Consider the following 22,264-nt stretch of genomic DNA (forward strand, 5'->3'; position numbering starts at 1 on the left):
TCTTACATGTGGATTTTGTTTACTTGGTCCATCAGTTCCTCATCCGATGGGAGTTGCTCCTGTATCTCCTCTTCTTCATATTCATCACCTCCTTCGTCACTTTCATCCTCGCTGCCGACATCACTGCCCGACAGCTCGGCCTCAGAGTCCACAAAGTCAGTCATGCGTCTAAAGCCAAAGAGGAAAGGCACTTTGTAATGAAACAGAAAGTTCGGAAATGTCTGACTTCAACTTTGTTTAAAGATGCATATGAAAGGGTTTAATAAAAACGGTCATTTTATTACAATTTTCATTTCACAGAATTCACAAGCCTGAACACAACTTACATCTTTTTACCCGGATGTCGCCCGAATACCGCCTCCCTCTCCTCATCATCCACCTCATCACCTATCTCTCCGTCAACATCAGAGTCTTCCTCGCCCTCCTCCTGTAAAGGAAAAGAGAAAACACATCATCTATAAGACAACAGAGTAAAAACAAAACATTTTTACTGTGTTCATTTATATCCCTGGTCATATTGTGTGCAATGTATCCGTGCCAATCGGTTAAAAGATTATTGAAAAACAACAATCTTACAATAAAATATAAAATCACCTATTTCTCTCATTAAATGTCTTATGCATTTTGACCACCACATCAATACACATGCATTACTGTCTCAGACACCAAAATCGCATATTCTCACTTACCTTCTCACTGTTGCTGTCAACATCCGACAAAAGCCGAAACTCACAATTGTCTTCTTCCCCTTCCGCCTCCTTGCTCTTACTAAAAACAAACAAATAAGTGTGAGTTAATGAGTTACACGACACGGATCAAAAGGATATTGGTAAAATAGTGGACATGCAGTTTACAAGATCCACTTTACCAGTCAGGTTCATCAAGAGTGGGGCTTGCGGCTGGTTGCACTGGAGAAGCAGCTGAAAGAAAGAATACAGAAAGCATTAACAAATTATTTGATGAAATTAGATGCATTTAAAAAAAAAAAAAAAAAAGGGGGGGTGGGGTCTTTGTTGCAATATAAAAAATAAATAGAGGAACTACTCTTTGACAAAAAGGGGGGGGGGGGGGTCTTTGCTGCAATATAAAAAATAAATAGAGGAACTAATCTTTGACAAAAAAAGGGGGGGGGTCTTTGTTGCAATATAAAAAATAAATAGAGGAACTAATCTTTGACAAAAAAAAAAACAAACACACACCAGGACTGCCTGGGAATTTTCCTGAGCAGAGAGAAAGTAGCTGGTCCATGTCTGTGTCCGAGCTCCCGGAACCCTCTCTGACTGTGAGTTTTGTCTCCACGGCTGCAGTTTCCTCTTTGGGTCTGCCGGTTTCTCCAGGCTGGGTGGAGAACGCACCAGAGCACAGGCCCAGCAGCTCATCCTCACCTCCTGGCTGACTCCGTTCCGCTGAGCCAAAGCCACCTGAGCAGAGCCCCAGCAATTCACCCATGTTGGCGTCCATGGCGTTTTCATCCAGGTTATCTAAAAGCAGCTGGCGTTTGTGAGAGCAGCTCTGGCCACCACGGGGCCCCACGTTCAGGAAGCCGTCTGCATCCAACAGCTGTGACTGTGTGTCCTCCTGCGAGAAGGGGCCCTGAGAGTCCCCACCTTCAGAAGACGGAACACCATAAAGGTCCTGCGAGTCCTCCACAGGGAGAGTGAGGGACGGCTCAGACAGCTTACCAGAGCTCTGAGGAACAGGACAAGATGAAGGAACAGTTGGTGCATTTGTTGGGAGTCAGCGTGGAGAATTCAGCTTATAGCGTTTGAAATATACCACACTCCTGCCAAATCTAAACAAATTAAAAACAAGAATGCTCCGAGAGCACAATATCCCCCGCTGGCAGCTACGCCATAACCCTGCTAAAATGCGACTGAATTGAACGAAATTGCAATATGCGTATTACCGACATATAACAAAGAATTCGGTCAAGTTTCGTGAAATTCTTCCAAAAATTGTGAAAGGAGTTGATTTCAGAAGGTGAGTGCCCTTCCTAGGACAGACAGATGGAACAGACATCGTCAAGACATAATACCCCTTTGGGCTTTTCGGCCAGCAGGAAATAAAAATTGTAAGGGAAGTTGATTTCAGAAAGCAAGCACACCTTGATGAAATTGCCAAAGTACAAGTTTGTTAATCAAGGGCAGAACTCTGGTACAATTTTCCCAAATTAAACAAAATTTCAATCTGCGTATAACTGTCATATAACAAAGCCTTTTGCCAAGTTTGGTGAAATTCCTCCACAAATTGTGAGAGGAGTTGATTTCAGAAGGACCTACACCCTCACGAAATTGTCAAAATACAAAGTTATTTAATCAAGGGTCAAAACTCTAGGAAAATTTTCACAAACTAAATTAAATCGCAATATGCGTGTTACCGTCATATAACAAGGCCTTTTGCCAAGCTTCGAGAAATTCGTCCAAAAATTGAGAGGAGTTGATGTCAGAAGGCAAACACACCCTCATGAAATCGTCAAAGTACAAGTTAATTAATCAAGGGCTGTAACTCTGGTAAAATGCAACCGAATTGAACAAAATAACAATATGCGTACTACCAACACACAACAATGCCTTTTGCCAAGTTTTGTGGGATTCCTCCAAAAATTGTGAGGGGAGTTGATTTCAGAAGGTGAGCACCCTTCAAGGGACGGACGGACATCACCATGACATAACCCCCTTCGGGCCTTTCAGCCAGCGGGGATAACTAGCCAACTAGTTGGTTTTTGTATTTCCCTTTACCACCTTCACCCATGCTTGTGGACTTTAACAACCCTAAACAATTAGACGCTGAGTTATGAATACATTTTTGATCGGAGGTCTACCATCAGAAGTGACCACAGTGATGTTCTAGAGAGCATTTAATTAGACGAACACAAGACAAGACTAGTACGGAATGAGTCAAAGAATTTTGATATATTATGATAACGATGCTTAAGACAAGAATCCCTCAAACTGGATTCTAGACATACTTTACTACTGTATTGATGTCCATAATATTAAGGGATAAATCCAACTGCCTTTAAGAATAACAGCATTAAATATGATCTTGTTAAAAAAAAGGGGCTAACCTTGGAGGCTGAGCTGAGGAAACTGGGTCTGAAGAAGCAGGGCGAAGGTGAACGGAACATGGCTGCAGAAAGACCTTTGCCTGTGGCGCGGCTCACCGGCTGGTATGATGGGAGTGTGGAGCTCGTCAGTTCGAAGCTGCTGTTATGGCTATTGTCCTTGGTCAAGGAAAGCCCATCCTCGTCTTCTGTTGGAGAAGAGAACAGAAAAGGTCTATAATAATCAGTCTATGTATACGTAGCCCAAAATCACGATGACTCTCAGAAGCTTGTGGTTGAGATACTCCGTCCAAATGAACCTGGTCATAAAAACTCACCCATTTTGCTGTCATTTTCATGATTGGCTTGGCCAGACTGCCTAACACCATCCCTAAATATAAAATCAAGAAATTAAAAGTTTTAACAAGACTGATTTGCTTTCTCTCAGATAAATCGGACAGACACAAGCACATACAGTATTTACCCTGTTCTAGAGCACGAGCTGCCCGCGAACAGCATCAGTGTGCCGTCAGTGTAAGGGAATGGAGATGGACTTTTAAAACCAGGAGAGGAACTTCGTTTGGATGTATCGCCTCTTTCAGCTTCCTCTGCCTCTTCCTCATTTTCAGCTTCGTTGGCTTCCTCTTCACCATCACCCAACAACTCCTCAACACCCTATAAAGTTAGAGTTTGGAAAAGAGCAAGCAAAAAGTATTAAAAGAGAAGTGAAGTCATTTTTAAACTTGCATCATTTCTTAATTATTCAATTACATTTTCAGTTTTAGTAACCTTATATCGTGACTCGTATTGGCAACTAATTGCAATTAAATATTATACTTATTGGCCTATTCGGTTTTTAGCCATGTTGAATTTAGTTCGTTTGGTCCACGACAGGCGTCGCTTATCCATGCGATCTTCACAAGACTTGTGCGAGACTTCGAAACGTGAAGGGTCAGTCAGGTGTCAGTGCCGCCATTTTGAAAACTGTTTTCCAAATGAAATATTGCACAAAAACGAGTTTAAATGACGAGTACTGCCTACTTTCTTCAAACTTTCCTGATTGCTATCGAAATAAACAAAACTTCCAGCTTGACTACGTCAGGATTCAAAAGAGGGCGCGCGCGTCTTTTGACAGCGTTGGCAGATGTTGGTCACTTTGATTTCCGCTGTACGTTTTACTTCCGTCCTACGATGTCTCGCACAGGTCTCAACGAATCTCATTTACGGCCATTACTTTGACATGTGGACTGATAGATTACATAGCGTATTTCAAACACTCAGAACTTGCTAAAGCAGTGACAAAATAGCTATCAAAATGCATTCCGATATTGAATAAAATGAAAATAGAATTTTGATTAAAAAAAAATTGCCTTCAGTTCTCCTTTAACAAAATGATGAGGGAGCACTTACTTCAGCTACAGAGACTGGTAATGAGAATCCTAAACAAAGATGCCCTTGTTGGAAAAGATTTTTTTTTTTTTACACTGATACCTCTTCCTCTTCGGACTCCGTCATCTCCTCTTCCTCCTCCTCCTCCTCACAGACTTCATTATCCAGGCGATGAAGGGCAGCTCGACGCTCTCGTTCTTCCTTCCGGCGGATAGCCATAGCTTGCTGCAGACGAGACTTCAGTAAAACCAGCTTCTCTCCTGAAGAAAGACAGGGGAACACTCCAAACGTGAGTAAGATTCAAGGAATACTTCATGTGTTTTATTTAAACTTGATCCGGCACATCTGTAGTATGTGTGAATCCAGTGAAAAAGAATTTCAATTTCCATGAAGAACAGAAAAAGAAAAGTAATTTGCTCTAAAGGCACTCATTATGGAAGCTGTCAATATTTAAAATATGAAAATGCATGTGGAGGTGGAAGTGTGGCGAAGCACCGGTTTGTGAATGGAGAGCAAGGCCAGAGGAGGTGAGCAGTAAAGCGATCACACCAGAGTTTGATTAACGATGATGTCTGTCTCTCGTTTCAACGACGCCCGAGGGCTTAAAGGAGAGAAAGATCTGAGTGGAGGGTGAAATCAAGACCCAGCACAGAGCTGTTTGTGTGTCTTGTTGAGACATCTAAATAAGATAGCTGAAAAGCAAATAGCAAAAAAAAAAAAAAACACACACCCTAACTACCCTTCCTGTGTCTATCCTTCAGTGTCCCTACAATCCTGAAGCGCTACATGTTTAACACAAATTCAAAACTCCACTTCCAATAGTGCTCTCAGGATGAGACGTACAAGAAAATGTATTACCAAACCAGTTCTTATCCATTCCCCCCCCAAAAACAATCGACAAAAATACACATTTTGGAACATTTCTTAGCTCTCCATAGACTTGCATTGTAAACGAGTCTATAGCCAAATGGTTCTCTGTTCTTTTCTGACTGTAGTATGTAACAATTTTTGCCTGTGGTACTCTGGCATAGTCTACAGATGTGGTAAATGGCTATAAAGTTCACAAACACTGCAATTTTCATTTAACAAGCAGCAAATATCAGCAACCAAATAACATAACTTATTTTTTTCGTGGTGAGGTTTCCATCAAATCCTGCGCTCTGATTGGCTGGCGAGCGGGTCCGTATCCTACGGTATGGACCCCAGTTATGGACCTCTGGCGACTTGCTCGTTCATGACAACAAACATAGTAGCATTTTTTGTCAACATTTATCTTTTTTTTTTTAAATAAGATTTATTTATAAAGATTATCAAAAATCTTATAAATTTTTGCTCAGGAGAATAGCATTAATTTTACATCATGGATAATGATAATGACAGTGCTCACAGTGAAAGTGAGTTTTACTACCCTGAGGAAGAAGAAATAAAATAAAACATTTCAGGAGAAAGCTAAAAACCTCCAACTTGCTAACGCCGAGCAAAAACATGGCTGAATCCTGAATGACTCCTATTTATATAAATAGGGGACTACATAGGTGGCAAAATGTGTTTTTCTTGCCATGGAAGTGCACTTGTATACCGAGGAGGAAGCAATTTGCATTACAGCCGTGAATGAGGATTCAAAATGGTGGCTCGGCTCAGTTTTCCCTTTCGGGCGCTCTTGTTTTCTGTTAGAATTTGGTAAAGAAAAAAATAAATATATTATTTACCAGCTTAACATCAGTCCATATGGTGAAATACCGTGACCTCGGCATTGAATACTGACCTCAGCCCTACTTTCAAGACCTCGGTCACGGTATTTCACGATACGGACCTCCCAGCTGGTAAATAATACACACACACACACACACATTATATATACACACACACACACATTATATATACACACACACACACATATATATATATTTATTGTGTGTGTGTGTGTATATATATATATATATGAGTGATTCCATGCTTATGGGTACTGAAATGGGGACATGAACTTATTCACCTAAAACCATTTCTTTTTTTACCATCAGGTCACAAAACATGTAATCTTTAATGAATGATATGTTAAAAGATAACTTTAATTTTCTGAGATGTAATAAAAACATATTTATATGCCAAAGTCAAGCCTATGAGTTCCAAAATGATGTCTGTTACATTACTTCTGTTACGATTGTCCATCTCGCGTCTGTTACAAATTAATTACAATCTAGCTATATACCATGTTAATCTTATTGAAAGAATGTGTATGTTTATTCTACTACACATGTATAACTATATTTGCTAAAACATCACCTTCCTATGTTTCAAAAAGTAATTCTACATTGTTAAAATTGAGAATATATATGTCCACAACACTTCTGTTACGTTCTGACTTTGGCATATAAATATGTTTTTATTACATCTCAGATAATTAAAGTTATCTTTTAACATATCATTCATTAAAGATTACATGTTTTGTGACCTGATGGTAAAAAAAAAGAAATGGTTTTAGGTGAATTTTTAAAAATAAGTTCATGTCCCCATTTCAGTACCCATAAGCGTGGAATCACTCATATATATCACACACACACACACACACACAGGGATGAGAATGAAAAATATTTAAAAAGTCTGAAAAAACCAGGGCGGGACCCATGGCCCAGGGGGGCGGGGCCCATAGCCCAAGGGGGCGGGGCCCATGGTCCGGGGGGCGGGGCCCAGGGGCTAATGATTTTTGGCTATTTTTTATTTATTTTTTATTTAACCCCAAAACCATTAATTTTATCAGCAAAAAGTTGCAACGTATTTGGAAATAAATTCCCCTTCTTGGTGGACTACCAGGTGAAAATGATTAATATGGTACAAGAGACTTGTTTTTAATCAATTCACATTTGATGATTTCAAAAAAATCAATGCACCTTTTAATATAAACGAGCACTACAGTATTATCTCATCTCATCTCATTATCTCTAGCCGCTTTATCCTTCTACAGGGTCGCAGGCAAGCTGGAGCCTATCCCAGCTGACTACGGGCGAAAGGCGGGGTACACCCTGGACAAGTCGCCAGGTCATCACAGGGCTGACACATAGACACAGACAACCATTCACACTCACATTCACACCTACGGTCAATTTAGAGTCACCAGTTAACCTAACCTGCATGTCTTTTGACTGTGGGGGAAACCGGAGCACCCGGAGGAAACCCACGCGGACACGGGGAGAACATGCAAACTCCACACAGAAAGGCCCTCGCCGGCCCCGGGGCTCGAACCCAGGACCTTCTTGCTGTGAGGCGACAGCGCTAACCACTACACCACCGTGCCGCCTACTACAGTATTATATTTCTGCATTTTTGCTATTCATGTCTTTGAATACTCTAATCCTTTACAATGAAGTGCAAACCAGAAAAAAGTTCTATCATATAATTCTCTTAAAGCTTTCTTCTGATGTTATCATGGTAGCAGGAGGTCTTGCATATTAAGCAGGCAACATTCAACATCACTCATCACTTCCCTTTCAACTGTTGTGTGTACTAACTAGGTTTTATCTCGACAGGATGTTGTGTAATGTAATGCATATACCATACGGTCAATTTGAAGATCGAGATGGTGATTTTGAGTTAAAGAACAGGCATGTACAATGGGCATTACAAATTGGAAATTTTTTTTTAAAATCAAAGTTCATCTCAGCCAGGGCTTTGAACCAGAATTTTTTTCCTATTGGTTCGTTCCGAACAGAAACGGAATTTTAACGTTTCCGGTTTTGGGTTCCACCATTAAATAGACGTTCCCGAACTGGTTAGAACAAAAAAATTTCGTTCCCGGAACAGTTAATTACGTTCCCTGTCAGCTGTTTAACAAATGGCTATAAAATTATGTCTGTGTCTCATCCAGCTTAAGCCAAATGTAGGCTAATTCTATTACAACCTTCATTAAATAAGACAATAAATAATTCAAAACAATTATTTCAAATGTTGGCGATTTGGATTCTCAGTATGTCTTCCCATCTACACAAACAGAAAAAGTGCCAAAAATGAAAGATAATTCGTTTAGTGTTACCAAAGGCTAGTCAGGCCCTATAGAGGGCTACCGCATGACGTCACCGCGCCGCGAGATTTTGTTAGGCGCCATATTGGAAGACCAAGTACACATCTATGCAAGTACATACATTCATAAAACAAACTACACCTGAAATGTAGCCAGGCCCGGTTCTGCCCTAATCTGGACCCGGGTGCAACATCGCGCAACCCCCCCCCCCCCCCCAAAAAAACCACCAGTCTAAATCAGGACAACCATCACATAACTATAACTATAAACATTTTATATCAACTATTTTAACTAAATGGGCTATAATAAATAAGCCTGCAGGCAGCCACGGCGGCTGCCTCAGAAAAGTAACCATTTGTCCTACCTTAAAACTCGTTTTGCATTTTCTGCCTCCTTTTTTGTATTTTCAACCCTCCGTTTATTTTCTTTCCTTTTCTGAAAACCCGATTTGTGTCCAGACATTTTGTTCTGCTACCAACGAACTAACTCGTCAGGTCTCGTCTCTCGAGCCCGCGATGATTCCGGTGGGAAGGGCAACAACTGATACATTTTTACAAACAGCCAATAGGGAGGTTGCATCGTTCAGGCTCTTCTTTGCTCAGACACTCAGTAATGGAGATGTGATAGTAGTCCACCTTCCCGCTCTCTCCATTCAGGCAGCGACCGTCACACAGGAAGTGAACCCCAGCGGGTCATAGAAATTTGCGCAGGAGAAGAATGGCTTTTTTATTTGTAGGCTACAGAAACTTTGAGGAACGAAATAAAAACCGGTATTAACTGGTTACCATTATTTTTAATAAGCGTTTCTGTTCCGGAACATAAAAAATAATAAAGTTTCTGGTTTCGTTTCTGTTCCATGTGAAATAGAAAAAGTTCCCGGTTTTCGTTTTCGTTCCTTGAACCGGTTCAAAGCCCTGATCTCAGCCTAAAAAAATGTGGGCAGACGCTCCCGCGCGGCACATCCCAGCAATTCCCCCCCATGAAATGAGCAATAAGTAGGAGAGTTATACACGGTATCATACCTAAAATTTTATCAGAAATATAGATATGATACTATGATTCTCCCCAACATGCTACATTAGACAAGCTAACCTCATTTATAAAAAGATACACACTTATATATGACGTGTATTTGATATATATATGATGTATATTCATACATTGTTACTTTACGGAAATCTTCAATAAGTTTGGTCTTTTCATGACAGCCTGTTGTAGACCTAAATAATATAATGCACATGAAATGACACTCCTCACCTCAACATGTCCTTTACAATCATTTAAGCCACCATGGGCAATGCTGAAACCACTGCTGCAAACAGTACATCGCACGAAACTGTCATTATTTTCTACCCTTATTAGACAGGGAGATTCTTTTGTGTAATCTGAGGTGAAGTGGGGTTTGTACTTCGGTTTTTTGGGGCGCGCTCTCTCTCTGCTATGCCGGTCCTGTAGGCTGCACCGACTCAACTGAAAGCTTTGGTCCTCGAGAAAAGGGATAAAAGCCCACCCACACTGAAAGCTGATTGGCTTATTTTGCTGAGTAACCCAATCAGGATGCTCTGTGTCTGGCATGCGCTACATGAACAGGCACACAGGCAGTGTTGCCACATTGGGTGGTTTTAAGTGCATTTTGGCGGGTTTTGAACATATTTTGGGATGGAAAACGTCAGCAATATCTGGCAACACTGCACACAGTCTCCCTCGCGCGCGCACATTCTAAGACGCGTGATGCAGACCTTAATGTTGCGCGCGCATGCTCTTGCTCGCTTCTATCAATATGCAGGAGACTCCCGGAAGTTCTGGGAGACTTGGGGTGTCTGCGTTATAAGGTGACCACAGATCGTTAATCATACCCCCCGAAAATTTCTCAACGGATTTACATCGATCTCAGAAACGATCATTTTGGTCTGAAAAAGTCGGAAATCCGCCGATCGGCGGAAAATTCTCATCCCTGTATATATATACGATATGTTCTAAAGTATATACCTGGCTTCATGTGTGTAGGCTCCTCTTCCTCGTCATTGACTGCGACAGTGATGGATTCAACACACAGCTCCTCCTGTCCGGGCACAGTGCTGTCCTTCCTCACCACGTTTACATGAAGCGATCGCTCTCCTTTAGATCGTGGCGCAGGCTGGACATGCCTCAGAAAACGTTCTTTCAGAGCCTCTAGACCTGAGCAACACACAACACACATTCTAAATGAAACGGGATTAAACAGTATCCATCATGACAGCCTGATTAAAAAGTAAAATCAAGCTACCAAAGACTCACTACTATACACTGCTACATCAACACATGGTGCTTCCTCACCAGGGTTAGCCTGCTGCGGCTCCAGCTGGACAAATGCTCCATCATCAGCACACAGCCTTGCTACAGGAGGAGGCTCAAAACCCAGCTCACGCAATCTGGCCAGCTTATCCTTCTTGGGTTTAGGCACTACCGTTCCTTGGTCAGCCAGTGCTGAGCCATCCTGTTCTGACTGCCCTGCCCCAGACTTAGTCTGCTGAACCTGTGGCACCATATGATCCTCTTGAGGAGGTTCAGAACTCTCAGACATGTCCACAGAAGGAAGAGCACACTCTTCCTCCATGACCTCTGGCTTCTGGAGCTCAACACTTGCAACCCCTGATTTGTCTTCAATGGCTTCAATAGCAGTTTGTGCATCATGTTCATTTGCAGCACCATCCTGTTGGGAACAGCTGACTGGATCAGGCTCATTCAGATCAGCCTGTGGGTTCAGGTTCTGTTCTGGTGCCTCAGACTGGTTTTGTGTAGTAGAGGATGCTGAAGACGCTTCGATAATGTAGGCCTGGTATTTGGCAGATCTTGAAGAAGGGGGAACAATTGCAGAAAATTAACAGATCTAGGGGTACCATTGTAAAAACATCTAAAAATGACCAAAACAAAACATATTTTGAGAAAGGTCACTTGGGCTACGTTCACATTACCAAGCTGAAGTGACTCAATTCTGATATTTTGCCTTCATGCAACACAGATCTGACGTTTTCAGGGCTGTGTTGAGACAGAAATCAGATCTTTTCAAATGAGATCTGAGACATTTTCATGTGTGGTCGTAGATCGGATACGTATCCGATTGTTGGCCACAGGACGTGAACGAGAAAAGTCAGATCAGAATTCATGTATACGCATGCACTGAGCACGGTCTTCATCAGCCAGCATTGGCAGTGCAGCAAAACAACAATGGAGCAGAGCTACAATAACTGCGCAAACGGCAAAAGAAAGCCGTTTGGCTTTGTTTTCCCCCTTCTCGACGTGCGTGTGTGCACGTGTGAGGTTTTTTTTTTTTTAATGTCATGTCAGTATCTGAGGTTAGATTAGATAAAACTTTATTTCATGGCAAGAGCATTTCTAAAAAGGTACTATAGGTTTCTTCATAAATAAATAACTAAAAGAAATAAAATTATATAAACAAACAACTATATGAGATGCTTCAGATACACGCAATAAAAATGATAAAACTTTTTGCGGTGGCACCTTGTTAAAAACATCTAAAGTACTGTGAGAATAAAATCATTCCCTGATCGCATGCAGCTGATGAACTGTGATGTCCTCCAGAGCAAAATGAGACGCATACACTAACTACCAGCGCATCCATTTAGGTTAGCTCTACCGCCATGAGTCGTCTCACAAATATGTCTTGTGATGATGGTGACGCAGATGACGCATGCAAAAACATATCAAATGCGTGCATGCGTGCCATTTAGGAGGACAGACGCATTCACATTAGTTAGATACAGGTCACTGGCAATTATGAATGTGTTTGATCCGAGCCCCCCCCCCAAAAAAAAAAACCAGCTCACCCAGATCGAAATTCCACAATGAGGCTTGTAAAGTGAACATAGCGTTTACGTGTAATGCAGAATGTGCCTACTTCAGCAACGTCATAGCAGGCCTGTCAGGACGAACTCTTCTCTTGAAGAACTGGTCTATGCCTTTGGGTTCTGGCATATGGTATGGTAGTCCTACTACAGATTCTGGTAAAGCAAAAGAGAAACCAGAACGGGAAAAGATTAAAAGAGTTGAACAAATTGAAAGTGAGCACAACTTTATGTTCAATAAATTAACTCTATTAACCTCTAACAAGCCTCTGGCTATCACTGTGGAGCTGTTTCATTGCCTCCTTACTCGCCCTTGCTGCTTTTCTCTCCTAAAGCACAAGCCAGTGGTTAAATAAATTAATAGAAAGAAAAAAATCTAGAGAAAATACTTCCAAATGAATGACTTGTACCTTGCGCTGGGGTTTGCCTTCCTGCCCTTCATCCTCTTCAGAGTCATCTAAATGGGGCTGCGGTCAGGAGAAACAATTATTTACACTTCACGTTACTAGCCAAGTGCATTAAAGGCCTATTCTGACTGGATTCGTTTATCAGGGGTGGGAGTGGGTTGGCAGGAAGTCTATAATTTTTTTTTTTTTTAAACACATCTCAATGACAAAAATCTTGTATCCAGACAGCAGTGAAATAACCACAGGAGGAGAGAGAGAGTTGTTTGCATTGTTAGGTATTTAAGGAACCTGCAGGGATACTAGTCAATATTTATAGAAATTTATAGACTGAGGGGATCAAATGAGAATTGCACATGTAAAATAGGAAATTATCCCAAGACTGCATGGAAACTTAATTGTCTGGATAGAGCTTTAGGGAAAGAATGAGTATATGACCCGAGGAGAAGATTTATCAGCTCCTGATAAAAGTTTTAATCAATCGATCAATAAAGACCATCACAAATTTGCTTGTCCCAGGTGTCTGGGACAGCAAGTTGTCCACCTCTGTTGCCCCTTTTCCACCAAAGCAGTTCCAGGGCTGGTTCGGGGCCAGTGCTTAATTTGGAACCGGGTTTTCTGTTTCCACTGACAAAGAACTGGCTCTGGGGCCAGAAAAACTGGTTCCAGGCTAGCACCAGCTCTTTGCTGGGCCAGAGGAAAGAATCGCTTACGTCAGCAGGGGGCGGGGGTTAAGACCAACAACAATCGCAAGACCGTGAAAGGTCGCCATTTTTAAGCGACGAGAAGCAGCAGCTGTACAAACGCGAAGTCATCCATTATTGTTGTTGCTGCTGCTGCTTCTTCATGTTGTTGTTGCTTCGATATTCGCGCCAAGGTTTATGCAAACGCAGCGACGTAACTGACGTATACAGCGACGTAACTGACGTGGCTCCCCTTAGCACCACAAGCTATGGAAAAACAAACTGGTTCTCAGCTGGCTCGCAAGTTGAACGAGTTGTGAACCAGCACCGGCACTGGCCCCAAACCAGCCCTGGAACTGATTTGGTGGAAAAGGGGTATGTGTATTCCTACTACACTGAGTAGCTTTAACTCTCTGGGGTCTGAGGGTATTTTCTGGCACTCTAATGATTTTGGCATGCTCTGATTTTGTCGTCAATTTCAACAAGTCGAAGCAGTATTTTCAAAGTCATATCACTTTTTTTTTTTATTCAGCACAAGCTCAGCTACAATAATATCCATGTAGTATGTATGTCATTGGGCGGCACAGTGGTGTAGTGGTTAGCGCTGTCGCCTCACAGCAAGAATGTCCGGGTTCGAGCCCCGTGGCCGGCGAGGGCCTTTCTGTGCGGAGTTTGCATGTTCTCCCCGTGTCCGCGTGGGTTTCCTCCGGGTGCTCCGGTTTCCCCCACAGTCCAAAGACATGCAGGTTAGGTTAACTGGTGACTCTAAATTGAGCGTAGGTGTGAATGTGAGTGTGAATGGTTGTCTGTGTCTATGTGTCAGCCCTGTGATGACCTGGTGACTTGTCCAGGGTGTACCCCGCCTTTCGCCCGTAGCCAGCTGGGATAGGCTCCAGCTTGCCTGCGACCCTGTAGAACAGGATAAAGCGGCTAGAGATAATGAGATGAGATGTATGTCATTATTGTACTTTGAAAAAACATGACCTTACCCATTGTTTACGAACCGTTCTAATCATTTGAGGTGATTCTGTTCAGTCTTAGGAATGTATCTAGGACAAAAACATAAATCTGCGCCACTGATTTGAACTGGCCATCAAAAAATGTATGTCCTATTGTTTTGGGATAAAGGGTTGGCAGTGGGAGGGGTATTAAATGAGAAGTGTAAAATATTTTATTCAATGAGAAGAGGGAAAACCCCTCCCACTGCCATCTCTTAATCCCATCAGGTCAATTCACAATGGGTAAGGCAATGTTTTTCACACATTCCAACACAGTTCTAAAACTGCTTTTGAAGCATCTTCATTCATCTGGTATTTGACTTTATTTTGTTATTTGACTCTATTCAGTGTGTCTTGAAATTAACTCTTGTACTATTTTACTCCGTTCAGAGCCACAACCAACTTTCTTTGACACGGTCGAACACAGATTTATCTTTTCATCTCTCGAATTATTTGGCTTTGGTCCTAACTTCATTTCTGCCATGAGAAATTTTGCTCCCACTCCAAATTTTACTCTCTAAACTCAAAATAGAGTGAAATTAACTAGAAGGAAAATACTTTTAACTCAGGAAAAATTGCTCAGTCATTTTTCTTGTGTATGCATTACAGCACACACATATCAGCCGAGCTCATCAGTAACAGACTATTTACACGTACATGAGTTGATCTTCGGCCGGATCAGGACAAAGTGTTAAAAAAAAAAAAATCATCAGTGTTGCAGTTCTCAAGATTGTACGACGGAGCATTAGGGCCATTCATGAAGGAGAAGATATTTTTTGATATGACGAGATTAAAGTCAACATGTCGACATTAAACTCGAAATTCCGAGAATAAAGTTGAAATTGGATGTCGACTTTAATCTTGATGGGTCGACTTTAAACTCGACATGTCGACATTAAACTTGGAAATGTCGAGAATAAAGTTGATGTCAAGTCGACTTTAATCTCGACAAACACGTTAAATGTCGAGAAACAAAGTTTATTTTTTTTCTGAGTTTTGCATGCAGACAGAGCACTGCTCCACACTGAATCAGACCAAGTACTCAACATGCCACCCGTGGACAATTTGGTGAAATTATACTTTGGTATTGGATTAAGCAACAAAGAAATACTCGCTGTTTTAGCGCAGAACCACGGTGTGGTAATAAGTATTAGGACGCTGAAAAGATTGTGCCAAAAACTCCGTCTTTTTAGGAGGAAAAACTACACCGACTTAGAGGAAGTGGCCGCATTCTTGCAAAGCGCAATATCTTCTCCTTCATGAATGGCCCTAATGCTCCTGTCGACATGTCGAGTTTAAAGTCGACCCATCAAGATTAAAGTCGACATCCAATTTCAACTTTATTCTCGGAATTTCGAGTTTAATGTCGACATGTTGACTTTAATCTCGTCATATCAAAAAATATCTTCTCCTTCATGAATGGCCCTAATGCTCCGTCGTAAGATTGAACTGAATCGCTGTCCTGAATCATGAATTGATTCGCTGTGCTGAATCATCCAAAGCTCATGAAATCCGTGTACCATCTCGCAACAAGTTTTACTTCCAAATAGCCCGAACTATATCTGACAGACTTTATCCTGTTTACGGTGGGCGTTCCCACTACGAAAGAGAAACCGAAAGAGCGAAAGTGATCGTTATGCTGTTACCATGTGAATAGTCTTTTATGAATGCATAAGTGGCGCTCAGACTCCGGTATGACTGAGTAAGATGACAAGTTTTGTGTTTCATCCAATTTAGGTAATTTTAAAAATATAATATTATTTGGCAGTGGGCACACAGGAAAGTGTAAAATATAAAAGTTTCTGTCAATATGTTTATCATGCTTGTATGATAAAAACTCGAAGATATTTATCTCAATACATGACCTACTCATTCTAAACCTGCCGAGCTTCGCCGGCGAAGTTCTCAACCCCAAAGGGTTAATGATTCGTGCTTTTCTCACACCTTGTTCTTGGCCTTCTTTTTCACAGCAGCTCTGATAGCATCCAGAGACTCCTCTTCCTCAATCACCCCCTCTGCCGTATCCTCCTCCAGCTGAGCATCAAACAGGTCATTATCAGCCAGCAGACAACCACTGTCATTGAAAGCCTTGGGCAAAGGGGACTCCTGAAAATACGCACAGAGAAAGAGAAAAAGAATGCAGCAGTTAGCAATGATGACATTTCTGAACAGTGATTTTCTGAAAACCCTCAATGAACTCACTTCAGAAGTTTTCATCTTCTCTTTCAGTTGTTTCACCAGAGCACTTCTGCGCTGTTCTTTCTCTTTGTGTCGCTGTGACTTCCCCCTCTTTTTGGTCTCTCCCTTAGGTTTTCCTTGAAGCTCATCTTCTGGCTCACTCTCATCACTGGACATGACAACACGAGATATTTTCTTTCCCCGGCTCTCTTTTGGTCGCTCGTCTTCACTGGCCTTCGTCCCCTCGCCGCTGGACTCTGACAGCAACACAGCTTCAGCTATACCTTCCACGGCTTCATCCTTCTCACTGTCGCTGTCCTGGAGAACCTTCCGGGAACGGGGCTTCCGGTTGATGACAATGTCATCGTCTGAATCTTGAGCTTAGAGGTTGAGATAAGGTCTTACAGTTTAAAACGGAACTTGTCAAGACATACATGGTATTTGAACTTCGTAGCAAACACAGTATATGCAGGGATCAGAGAATTCAATTTAACATTTTAAATACTTTTTAATGCCTATTAGTAACACAAGACCTACTTGCCTTCTCATAATGCGCTTATCAGTGACTCTACCTCACAGAAACACTTCCCAAATCACAAAAAATAAAAATTAATGCTTTACAAGAGGCACTCAACCACACATTTGGTCCAGGCAGCAAAACCTCAACCACACATGCTCAATGGGGAATACCTCCTCAGGAGCAAAAAGAAAATAAAATCATTCAGGAAAGTAACATCCCACAGGCCGATAAAGAGCCATTATAATGGTAGCTACAGACATAAAGCATCACTTTATATTGACATGCGCTCAATAGCATCAACTTTTAATCTTCTACAATGACCTGTATACTTATGAAATAATTACTTATCATAGCCAGTTTCTTAAATATACAATGTTAAGTGCTGATAAATTAATACTGTAAATGATTACTGCTTATCTCATCTCATTATCTCTCTAGCCACTTTATCCTGTTCTACAGGGTCGCAGGCAAGCTGGAGCCTATCCCAGCTGACTACGGGCGAAAGGCGGGGTACACCCTGGACAAGTCGCCAGGTCATCACAGGGCTGACACATAGACACAGACAACCATTCACACTCACATTCACACCTATGGTCAATTTAGAGTCACCAGTTAACCTAACCTGCATGTCTTTGGACTGTGGGGGAAACCGGAGCACCCGGAGGAAACCCACGCGGAGAACATGCAAATTCCACACAGAAAGGCCCTTTCCGGCCACGGGGCTCGAACCCGGACCTTCTTACTGTGAGGCGACAACGCTAACCACTACACCACCGTGCCGCCCGATTATTGCTTATATTCAAAAATAATTAACAGTTAATTTATCAGCATGTAACATTAGATATTTAAGGAATTGACACATGTGATGCAAACGTGCCAGGTTCAAAGACATACAACTTGCTCGAACCTCTCTTTCCTCCTGTGGTCATTTTATTCCTGTTCGGATGCGAGAGATTTATCACTGATGAGATATGTAACAAAAATGTATTACAGACATCCCCCTGATCAACTAATCCAATCTAAACAGGGCCAGATAACCCATTTTCACTGAAAACTGATTAGCACTATTATGCTGTGATGGTGTCATGTAGGAATGGGAGTAGAACAATAAAGTTGAAATGTTGAACAATCCCCTGGAGATGGAATAACTTTAATGGTAATCTTTCGCAATGGCTCCAGTAGGAAGTGGAACCAGTTTATTAACATGTTGTGACCAGTCGTCATGTTGCTGGTGGTGACGTAAACGATGCAGTAATATTACGACGGAAATGACACCTAGATAATCTGAATACTCCATACTGCCTCACTGTAAAGCGACTGGTGGCAAATTCAAAACAACAAAGAAAAAAAAACATCAGCAAACATTGCTGGAAGTTGGAATGAATTACACATCCTATCCAGTCTTACTTGTTTTACACGTTTTATGGAGCTTCGCACTGCGTACCATCCTGCTGAATAAATTCATGTGAGAATATACAACACCCCTTACTTTACCATTACGGAAGACTGAGTGGGAATGAAAACTTCCATCCATCATCTGTAGCCGCTTATCCTGTTCTACAGGGTTGCAGGCAAGCTGGAGCCTATCCCAGCTGACTATGGGTGAGAGACAGGGTACACCCTGGACAAGTCACCAGGTTATCGCAGGGCTGACACACAACCATTTAGAGCCACCAATTAGCCTAACCTGCATGTCTTTGGACTGTGGGGGAAACCGGAGCACCCGGAGGAAACCCACGCGGACACGGGGAGAACATGCAAACTCCACACAGAAAGGCCCTCGCCGGCCGCTGGGCTCGAACCCAGGACCTTGTTGCTGTGAGGCGACAGCGCTAACTACTACACCACCGTGCCGCCCGGAATGAAAACTTATTAATTGTTATCTGTCCTGTGTGGGTTTTTTTTAACCTGATATATTAACAGGTTTTGAATGTGAAAGGGTCTAAAGTGTTAACATCAGCTTCCCATATGTTCACATCTTTAACAAGTCTCGATTTACCTTCTTCAGCCTGAACGACAGCAGCGGCGGCGGCATCAGTCACACCCTCGTCCATGGGTGAACCCACTCCACTGTCTGAATCACTCTCTGCCTCAGGGACCTCAGCAGGAAGCTCAACAGGCTGTGCACGGACAGAAAACACTTGTATGACTCAAGCTTCACCTGTCACACACAGCACACTCACAGATAACAGATTAAACTGGGCTCGATCTGGAGGGTACAGATCTGGAGGGGAATAATGCTTTACGGTCAACCACTTTAGAGCACCAAAGAGGGATTATACATCAACATAACCAGCGTGCAATGAACCTGAGTCCTGATTCACTAGTCAAGGGCAGTTAAAGGCAGGACTAGGGCAGTTAACTACCATCATATTTCCCCCCCAACAGTGTTAGAAAGTAACTATGAAACTAACCTTCTGGGCTTAGTAACCTAACCATGACTCTTAACAAGCTAGCCATGTCTAGATACCTAATTTAGAGCCAACATTTGCTAAAATATGTAGCTGGACAAGATTACCAGTTAACTAGTACACACTCTTGGTTAAAATATAGATTAGTTGTTACAGTATGTCTTAGACAGCCTGGTCTCTTTGAGTCAGTGCTTGATGGTGTGCTACTTACACTACATAGCAAGACAGCTAGGCTAGCTACAACTTTTTAATTAACCTTATTTAACATTTGAGTGGATTGTAATCTTTCAAAATCAAATTCCATAATTAATATAAACTATGACTATAAATTATCTGTATGAAGCAGATATTAGCTGGAGTTTGAGTGAGCTAATAAGTTTATCCAGCACTCCATTTTACCCGCTCAGAGAGAAGCAGGCTCATCTTTTGTCCTCCACTGGAGCTATTCGGCGCAAAAACTCATCAAAAACAAATCCAACAACGACAAAAAAAGGCTTTTACACAAAAGAAAAGCGAACTCATAAACACCACGAAAAGAAAACGGAAGAGTTTTTTTTGTCGTCACAACAAAACTAGGCGTAAAAAACCATCTCCCGCCTGATCCTCTGAAAAGGGAATAAAAAAATTCAACTGTTCGCGCGCTGGAGTGAAAAGTGCACTTCCGGCCTTTCACGTCATCATTTTCAAGCGTTCTGATTGGCTCAGCGGTTGGCACGCGACGCTGTTCTGTCTCCGAGCCGGCGATGTGTTTAAAGTTGCACGCTTGTAACGCGACCGAAAAACAATTTCCTACTCCGCATAAAAAATATCTACACATTTTAAATAAACATACAGCAAGCGATTAACATTCCAACAGTGTTTCAATGACATTACCGTTGATTTCATTAAAAATGCAGGCCATACCTTTTCGACAATCAATTAGACTAATTAACGTTTTCAAGAACAAAATGCGCCATATTTAAAGGATATTTATAGTCTTGGTTTATTTAATCATGGGTTATTTCACTACCAGGACCACATTCATGTCCTGTTTGTATGTACTGCGCAATTGCGCGTGCGCACTAAGCTGCGCACGTCCTCACGCATGCTCAGTTACAAATCCAATGGATCTGCTTTAAATCACACAGAAGACAACGCAGCGCCTGGAACAGATACGTATCCTTCAAGTTCTTAAATTAGCCACATTAAGCTTCGAGATACCGCCCCCAATTTCAGTGTCGGTACGGAGCCGCCAGGCCGGGACAGAGACGGAGAGAGAGCCCTCGGCCATGGAAGCGCTCGGACCCGGTAAGCGGTGAATATGAGGCGCCTGTGACCGCTGACAGTGGAGCGCAGGTCGGTGTAGCGCGTCACTGTGGGCCGCGGCTTGGTTTGGCTGCGCTGTTTTGTAGGCCTCAGGGACAAAAAAACAAAAACAAACAAACATACTGCCGCGTTTCTTTTGTCAGAATTGTACTTTTGTTTGCTTGTTTACTATAGTTGCTTACCAAGATGAATACTTAGTCAGAAAGCCAACAAGTGTTTGTGTGTGTGTGACGTCGGGACAGTTATTTATTGTGTAGGAGCGTAGTGAACTGTAACACACACAGCAGTGCGGAAGACTCGGTATGGTGGCGACGATGATGGGGATTTAACCAAGAAGCGAGTTTTCTTCCTGGTGTGTTTGCACAGCCGTGAGAGAAAGAAAGAGAAAGAAAGTCAGTCAGTTAGGTAGCTGGTCGTCTGCTCCTGTTCTGTACTTATTTCGGAGGCTTTTATTGTAAAAGGAAGTAGTGTTTAAGTCTCAAAAAACGCAGGGGCTTTTGGAATATTTGAGGCAGTGACTGAGACTAAGCGTCAATTACATCGACGTAGTAATTATCGTGTTATTACCTAGTTTAAGCCCACGATGAGGGAGTGCTCGGTTTGTAAATGTGTTTATAAACTGGTGTTTGATTGAGTGTTGTCTGTGCGGCTGATGGACAGGTTTCACGCGCCACTTGAACACATCCGGGCTATCAGGACCCTGCTTCCTGTCAGACAAAAACATTAAGGTCCATGTGGACAAAATGGCATTCTTGTAACTTCCAGCCCTTGGTATGAAGCCCCGTTTTGTCTTCCTGGAGATAGAAAGGTTCAACGAATGAGAGTAAACACTCCTCCTTCTTCCCTGTGCTGAGCGGCCAGGCTGTGAAAAGCGGAAGGAGTCGCCAGTGTGTTGATCTACAGCTGTATTCGAAAAAAACTACACATTGATCCTGAGTGTAGTAATGCCACAGACAGGCAAAAAATGGTGCATTAGTACTCTCCATCATCTCAAACTTATCTATCTGTGACTTTCCCTCGTCTCGTTTTTCCCTCCACATGGCATAGCAGCACATTGAGCTGCCCAGGATTAAATTAACTCCGGGCATCTATTGGAAAATGGGTTTACATGACACACACACACTATAGATCACATTTTGAAATTGATAATCTTGCAACAGTTTAAAATCAGTCATGCCTCTTGTGCTTTTTTTTTTCTCGAGTGCAAGAAATTGCATACCCTTCAAAGTTTAATTTATGAGCAAATTTAAAAAGAAAGAACTTTATTCATCACACACTTGTGAAATTTCCTCTCTGCATTTAACCCATCTGAAGCAGTGAGCACACACATGTACCCAGAGCAGTGGGCAGCTATGCTAACAGCACCCGGGGAGCAGTTAGGTGCCTCGCTCAAGGGCACCTCAGCCCAAGGCCGTCCCATATTAACCTAACCGCATGTCTTTAAACTGTGGGGGAAACCCACGCAAACACGGG

At 42.2% G+C, this 22,264-nt stretch overlaps 2 protein-coding genes across 3 annotated transcripts in view; one reads left to right on the forward strand and one right to left on the reverse strand.

Annotated features, from left to right (window-relative positions):
- Nucleotides 1–20,119, reverse strand: part of LOC132900728 (claspin) — a 31,094-nt gene extending 10,975 nt beyond the window's left edge. The window contains exons 1-18 of the mRNA XM_060942995.1: nucleotides 19,886–20,119; nucleotides 19,075–19,195; nucleotides 16,580–16,935; nucleotides 16,322–16,483; nucleotides 12,703–12,759; nucleotides 12,549–12,621; nucleotides 12,346–12,448; nucleotides 10,764–11,278; nucleotides 10,437–10,625; nucleotides 4,535–4,692; nucleotides 3,528–3,718; nucleotides 3,382–3,434; nucleotides 3,068–3,252; nucleotides 1,200–1,689; nucleotides 869–920; nucleotides 690–768; nucleotides 327–427; nucleotides 7–168 (exon numbers count right to left, since the gene is read on the reverse strand). Of these exons, the coding sequence (XP_060798978.1) occupies nucleotides 7–168; nucleotides 327–427; nucleotides 690–768; nucleotides 869–920; nucleotides 1,200–1,689; nucleotides 3,068–3,252; nucleotides 3,382–3,434; nucleotides 3,528–3,718; nucleotides 4,535–4,692; nucleotides 10,437–10,625; nucleotides 10,764–11,278; nucleotides 12,346–12,448; nucleotides 12,549–12,621; nucleotides 12,703–12,759; nucleotides 16,322–16,483; nucleotides 16,580–16,935; nucleotides 19,075–19,195; nucleotides 19,886–19,909 (3,071 nt within the window). The 5' untranslated portion in view covers nucleotides 19,910–20,119. The remainder of the gene's footprint in view (nucleotides 1–6; nucleotides 169–326; nucleotides 428–689; nucleotides 769–868; nucleotides 921–1,199; nucleotides 1,690–3,067; nucleotides 3,253–3,381; nucleotides 3,435–3,527; nucleotides 3,719–4,534; nucleotides 4,693–10,436; nucleotides 10,626–10,763; nucleotides 11,279–12,345; nucleotides 12,449–12,548; nucleotides 12,622–12,702; nucleotides 12,760–16,321; nucleotides 16,484–16,579; nucleotides 16,936–19,074; nucleotides 19,196–19,885) is intronic.
- A 440-nt stretch (nucleotides 20,120–20,559) lies between these two features.
- ago4 (argonaute RISC component 4) overlaps nucleotides 20,560–22,264 on the forward strand; it is a 34,460-nt gene continuing 32,755 nt past the window's right edge. For both annotated transcript variants that reach the window (XM_060942996.1, XM_060942997.1), the window contains exon 1: nucleotides 20,560–20,773. In XM_060942996.1, coding sequence (XP_060798979.1) covers nucleotides 20,755–20,773 — 19 coding nt within the window. In that variant the 5' untranslated portion in view covers nucleotides 20,560–20,754. The remainder of the gene's footprint in view (nucleotides 20,774–22,264) is intronic.

This window comes from Neoarius graeffei, chromosome 16, assembly GCF_027579695.1.
Source record: "Neoarius graeffei isolate fNeoGra1 chromosome 16, fNeoGra1.pri, whole genome shotgun sequence".
NCBI lineage: Eukaryota > Metazoa > Chordata > Actinopteri > Siluriformes > Ariidae > Neoarius > Neoarius graeffei.